General features: G+C 46.9%; 1 protein-coding gene across 1 annotated transcript in view; it reads right to left on the reverse strand.

Moving 5' to 3' along the window:
* The window catches only part of ASB18 (ankyrin repeat and SOCS box containing 18), a 71,060-nt gene extending 65,536 nt beyond the window's left edge, over positions 1 to 5,524 (reverse strand). The window contains exon 1 of the mRNA XM_031008892.2: positions 5,320 to 5,524. Within this exon, the coding sequence (XP_030864752.2) occupies positions 5,320 to 5,524 (205 nt within the window). The remainder of the gene's footprint in view (positions 1 to 5,319) is intronic.
* Between the last annotated feature and the right edge of the window lie 1,388 nt (positions 5,525 to 6,912).

Genomic DNA, 6,912 nt, shown 5'->3' on the forward strand with positions numbered 1-6,912 from the left:
ACTTTCCTCTGGGTGCTTAAATACTATTACCCCAAACACAACATAATGCCTCTATTTTTCTATTTCAATCAAGAATTCAAGTAGCATCTTGACTTGTATATAATATATCAGCAGCAAAATCATGGAATGCTGACATCCTTAATAATAGCAATTAGTAATCAGTTGTTTCTTAAGTCGTTTGATTACACCAGTTACCAAATTGTACAGTTGATGCATTTGGGGGGCGAGATGGGTCTCACTGCCCCTCCCCCAGCCGTCCTTTCTCCCTCTCTGTGTTCTCTGCAGCTACTAACCAATTGGTATTGAAAAGAGGCAAGCACAAATAATGCAGTTGTTGCTAATATTAAACAGTAGTGACTTGGCTTTAGCAGAAAGTAGAATTAAATATTTCTTTGCAGAAACCCAAATCCCAATAGTGTCTGTGGAAATGCAGTCTGTGCCCACCCAGCTGAAGGTGAGCAAAGGAGCTTGGCTCTTCCATACCAATCACTGCACCCAGAGTCCAAGCTTTCTCTCAGGGCTAATACTCTGTGCTAGGCTCTGGATATAATCGAGTGTTAGGTGAGGTTCTGGCCCTAGAGGAGGTGGCATTCGGGTTTGAATTATCCAGTTGGTATATAAAAAGCAGCCTAGCAAGGCCATGCACTTCCGTAATGGATGGAGACTAAGGGCTTTATGCTTTCATGCAGGGAGGATGCAAGATTTCTGTCCCAGTGGGAAGGGATGGCCTTCCAGTGGAGGTGACCTCCCCTGCGTGGGGTCTGGAAGGATGAGAAGGCAAAGGTGAGCAGAGGAGGTGCAGCCCTGGCTGGGAGGATCCTGTTGGGATGGGGAGGCTGACTGTAGGGCGTGGGGGCCTCAGCCTCAGTGAGCCCAGCAGGATGTTGGGCATCTGAGGTCCATCCTTGCAGGAGAGCAGGTGCCTTCACAAGGGCACAGGCCAGTTGCCTGTTTAAGAGAATTCTGACTGATGGCCATTCTCCTACCTAATGCCTGCCACCGCAGGGTATGTTCTGTGCTTTCCCCCAATGTCTGCTGGGGCTAAAATTTTCAGTTCCTTTGACTTCTGCCTGCACCAAGGTGGGGGCACATGTTCATCTGAGGGACTTCTCCAGAAAAAGCCCTTTCCACCATTGGATGCCACTTTTTCTCTATGCTTTTTTTTTTGGTGATGTTGACATGGATGCATCAAAATAAATTCTGTTTCTTTCTGTTCTATTTGGTGGGAGTAGTAAGTTCACAGGCCGATGAGCATGGTGATTGCACTGCAAGAGGCAAGGTCCTCAAGTGATCATGTTAACATGCAGAGCGAATGGTTTCTTTTCTTTTTCTTATTTTTTCACATTGTCATCTTTAGAATAAAACTCAGAGTTCTGTCTACTGGGCTTGTCCTTGGGATAGAAACCTCTTCCCTCTTCTTTCCCCCAGGTACTTTTGCCAACATGACCCTTGACTCTTGCCTTCTCCTGGCTCAGGTGGTCATCCCCAGCTCTGCCCCCTCTCTTGGCCCAGCCCTGTTTTCCTGTGTTATCATTCCTTCCTCTTCACATTCCTCCTCTCAGGGATTTCGGTGTTTGACAGTGTCCATTCCCAATATGTGCTGCATTTCAAGGTCATTGCCATAAGTTTTGACCACTGTTCAAAAATTGTAAAGACCCTACATGTAGCTTAGAATCCAAACAGCTCTTTCTCCCATCAAGGATGGTCCCCCCAAACTCGCCGTTACCTTGAGAAAGAGAACATTTGCTCCCACAGGAAAAGGGAACCTATGCCCATTTTAGGCTGCGACAGTGAGTCTTTGGGATTATGGCCTCAGAGAAGTATGGAGAAGGAGGGAACCTAAACGATGAACCAAGCCAGCAGTGGTTCCCAAGGAGCACCTGCAAATCACCAATTCTACGGGTTGTCAGCAGACATGAAAGTGAGGTTCTGGGTTGAGATGAGAAACCGTGCCAAATGCAATTGCAATCCTTAAGTCCCTTTGTGGTAAAACTCCTCCAAGCCTTTGATATGTCATCGTGCCAGTCTCTGAGGGGAGGACCCAGCAGAAAGCAGTTCCCAAGCTCATCCCACCATGGAGCTCTTCTCAGGAAGCTTGTGGGTCTCTGTGTGGGAAGCACTAATCTAATCTCATACCCTCGTTAATAAATGGAGACGTTGGTCTCGAGACAGACAGTGAGTTTCCTGAGGTTACACAGCTCAGTGGAGTAGAGGTTCAATAAATCATCATAATCACAGATCCCTCTTGTTTCTATCTTAGCCGGTGGCCCTATCCTCTATTCATCACCACAACCTTCCCATTGAGCCCCCCAATTATTTGTAAAGATGATCCACACCAATCCCCTTTTTGAAAATGAGGAAATTAAGGTTCAAAGAGGTGGTCTGACATGTTCAAGATCACACAGGTCATGGGAGAGCTTAGGCAAGAACCTGGGTCCCTTTCGTCTCATCTTTGTCACTTTGCCTTTGTGTCTTCCTTTGCATTGGCTTAGACTCTTGCCATCTCTCACCTAGGCAACTGCCTTCAATGAACTCCCAGCTAGACTCATCTCCTTCCTAGCCTTTCTCTGCCTCCTTCAAATCCTAGTTTCCCATGTTAGCCAGAGTGGCGTACCCCAAATGAACGTCTGACCGTGTTGCTCCCTGCACCCTTGTCCTGAAGTCCAGCCTGCTTTCTCTGTGATAAAGTCACTGATAAGGCATGCCCTAGGATCACGTGTTTAATCATTTAGCATACCATCGTCCTGAATTGAAGCAACCTGGAACAGACCCAAGCACTTTAAACATGTCATTAGTATCAAATTGTCCCTGCAGTGCTGAATCATTAGGTAGGAAAAAGTACATGTGTATGTGTGTCAGTCCGTTTTCTTCCTGCTGATAAAGACATACCAGAGACTGAGTAATTTATAAAGACAATGAGGTTCAACGGACTCACAGTTCCACGTGGCTGGGGAGGCCTTACAATCATGGCAGAAGGTGAGGGAAGAACAAAGACACGTTTTACATGGTGGCAGGCAAGAGATAAAGAGAGCCAAGTGAAAGGGGAAGCCCCTTATAAAACCATCAGATCTTGTGAGACTTATTCACTACCACAAGAATAGTATGGTGGAAACTGTCCCCGTGATTCAATTATCTCCCACTGGGTCCCTCCCGCAACACGTGGGAATTATGGGAGCTATAATTCAAGATGAGATTTGGGTGGGGACACAGCCAAACCATATCAGTATGTAATTTAAAACTGTGGAAGGAATGTAACTTTCTTATAACAATTTTCATAGTTTCAAGTGTTTGGTAAAATGAGACACACAGTAAAGATTTTGCAGGGCAATTAGTAATGTGGAAAGAAAGGATATTTAGGTTCAGGATTCCCAATACACAAATCTTCAACCAGCTGGGACTGGTTTATGAAGGAAGAGCTGTTGAGAGGACGCTTGCTGTAGTCAGGATCCCAACAGAAAGCAGATGGCATGAGCTCAGGGCATGCTGAAGGCAGGCAGGGTTACAGGGGCTACAGGAGACCACTTACAGGTGGCAGCAGCCACAGTGGATGGCCATTCCTAACCCTGTACCTGATAGGGCTGGAGGAGGGGCAGGAGCTGCTGGGCAGGAGCCAAGCCTTCCACAGAAGGAGGCTGCTAAACCCAGCAGCGATCTGACAGGGAGGGCCGGGGAAGCACTCGCCCTACCCTCGCTTTCCTCCAACTCCTATCATTAGTGGCACCCAACAGCAGCCAGAGGGCAAGCGGGACTGATGCAGTTTGCAGAGGTCAGCCTCGGGGGGGCGCTTGGGCACGATGGGCCTCAAGGGTGAATGCAAGATGTACAGCTCAGCACTCCCAGTCCAATCACTGCTTGTGATGACAACCTCCCCTAAACCCCCCCCAGGGCAATCTTCTAGAGAGATGGAAGGTACCAAGTTTGGGATCATGGCTCCTGGGCCTATGGACCCCCGCCAGATATTAGGAAAACCAAGGTGAAGAGGAAGCAAGAGAAGGTTCCTCCCTAAAGCGGCTTGCTTAAGTCCCCACTGAAAGGCAGCCCAGAAAGTAGACCCAAACCAAGGGAGGGGGGGCGGACCCCCTCAGAAGTTCCAATCTCAGACTCCTCGCCTCAGCACCCTGAAAGCTCCATTCCCTAGCAGCAACTCCCACTCATGTCCCATCCGTGTTCCTCCTGCATGTTGCACACACGTGTGCATGTGATGCATGTACGTGCATGTGCGTGTGTGCACCTATGTTGGGAGGGAGAATGGGGGTGGAAAGGAGCCCTCAGCATCCCTTAGGGGCCAAGACTAACCTTGTCCCCTAATCTGACAAGCTGGGAAACAGCACAATACAACTAAAAGTAAATCACAGGTCAGGAAAACACTTTCAGGAGACCTAACAAAGGGATGATGTCTGTGTTACGAGAAGAAGTCCTACAAAATGATAAAAATGATTCCAAGAGATGGAGAGTTCCTGCCCAAGACCCAAATAGACAAGTCTTGCACCTGATGAGGCCTACAAAGAAAAAATCCTATGGACAAGACTTTGTCCAGACCTGCAAAGAAAGGATGGGCGACAGGCAGTGATGAATTACCAGTGTATGCTTATTAAATGGCAATTTAATACAAACATTCATTACCAGTGATGCTCCTTGGTGAGGTTGTGGTGAAACACATCACCTCACTGTCAGAGGGAACAGAAACCCTTGTAGAAAACAATTTGGAACCAATTTAGAAACAATACACTTTGAAAAAATGTTATGTTCTTGTTCCAGTTATATGGCTCCTAGGAATTTATGGTAAGGATATAACCCCAAATAAGAAAAAGGCCATACGAATCCTAATAAAGATGCTTATTACAGCATTATTTATAAAAGCAAAAAGGTAACCAAATATTATCTTTTTGTAGGCATTTGGTTTAAGTATTTCAGTAGGGGATTGAAATTGGGAAGACTATGTAGCAACATGGAAAGTGCTTTAGATTTAGATTTTGTAGATCTCAAGGGAGCAGAACACACAATTATGTGTATGATATGGTTATCAGTGGGTGAAATTTATACACGCAAATGGACAGGCTTGGAAAACAATGGAGCCACAGAGCAGCCACTGTGGTAGGATTAGTTTTTTTGTGTTGTGTTGAACTTGTTGCTTACGTCGCACATGCATGTACATGGTCTATGCAGTACACATATATGCATGTATGTATGAGAGTCAGATATCCAAGTACATATCATTTGCTTTTTCCAAACATTTGCCCCTCTACCTCCAGGATCTGCCCACCCCATCAGCGTAACTTAGTAATTAAATCCCAGATGCAGCAGGCTCGTTCTGGTTACCTAGCAGCATGCCGGTGGGCAGCTGAGCCGAGGGGTCTTTCATCCAGTCGTCATTGGCCAGTTCTATCACAGCGTCCACAGGCGTGACTTCAGTGCAGATTAAATCCCTCACTCTCTCCTCATCTTTGGCATCCAGGGCAGACTTTAATCTCTTCACTAAATCTGAGTTGAGTGGGTAGTCGGGAAGGTAATCCGAGTTGGACATTGTTATGTCGTTTGTGCAGTGACCAGCCCTTCTTTTCTTCCTCTAAAGCGACTCTAAAGTCAGCAGCTGTCCGTGAGAGTGGCGTGGGGGCTGCTATAAATAGCAGCACCCTGGCTCCTCTTACAGTCCCTGCGGAGGGCCACCTGCCAGCAGGGAGGTGTGAAGTAATCTTTCCAGAGGCCTCAGCAAAGGATTATTCTAGAGATGGGGGCAGCAGACATGTTTGTGAGTGGTGCAAGAAGGAGAGACAATATTTTCAAAGACAGCTTTCATGGGTATTGTTGAATAATATCTTCTTTTATCAAAAGTGAGGCTCTCTCCTGAAACTTTGAAAACCTCTTCCTGGCACTGGGCTTGGACCTCCACTCTGTGGAAAGGAACATTTTCTAATATTCTACCCCTTGTGTTCCTTCACTTCCTCTAAAAGGAGCGTCTGGTCACCTGCAAATTGGACATGTCTCAAACGCATAGAATGGAATGGAATCTTTGGTTTCCAAATGCAGAGAAGGACTGGCTGATCTCAGGAAGACGAAAGCATCACAGGAAAACAAAAAAAGCAACCTAAATATTACCTGCGACCTCCGTATGCCTCAAGGCTGGTAAACTTGGCTCAAAGCCTATAATTCCATGACTTGTGGAAGTGTGGAGCACTCAGGGGGATTTCTGTGCACTCCTAGGGGCAAAGGTGGGGCTTTCTCTCCTTGACCTGTGTCTTCAGTGTACTTGGGTCTCTGTGTGCCAACCTGTGCATAAGCACAGCTGTGCCTGAAGCTTCTTTGCTGATGCCAAGGGTGCTGTGGTCTCTGAGGGCCCAGGGCGGGCCGTGGAGCTTACAGGGCCTCCTTCGCCTTGCCTTCTATCTTGCCATCTTTTCCATTCCTTACTTTCTTTCTTCTCCCCTGTGCTTAATTTTATGTCTCAATTTTGCTAGGACCCCAGCGCCCAGAGACTTGGCCCAACACTAGTCTAGATGTTTCTATGAAGGTGTTTTTGGGATCAGATTAGAATTTCTTGAACCGGCAGACTTGGAGTGAAGCCGATGGCTCTCCCTAATGTGTGTGGGCCTCCATCAATCAGTTGAACGTCTGAATAGAACAAAAGACTGACTTTCCCTGAGCAAGAAGGAATTCTGGTGGCAGACAGCCTTTGGTCTCAACCTCAGGTCTTCCCTGGGTCTCCAGCCTATCAGCCCACCCTGCTGATGATGGATTTACCAAGTCTGCACAGTAGTATGAGCCAATTCTTGAAGAGAAATTCTCTCTCTCCCTACATACTGTTGGTTCTGTTCCTCTGGAGAACACTGACTAATACACCCTCTTCCTCCTTTCAGCTCATTTGTGTGATTTTCCAGCTTCTGTTCCATCTGCACTTGAGGTGCCAGGCACTGT

The sequence above is a fragment of the Gorilla gorilla genome, chromosome 11 (genome assembly GCF_029281585.2).
Source record: "Gorilla gorilla gorilla isolate KB3781 chromosome 11, NHGRI_mGorGor1-v2.1_pri, whole genome shotgun sequence".
NCBI classification, from domain to species: Eukaryota; Metazoa; Chordata; class Mammalia; order Primates; family Hominidae; genus Gorilla; species Gorilla gorilla.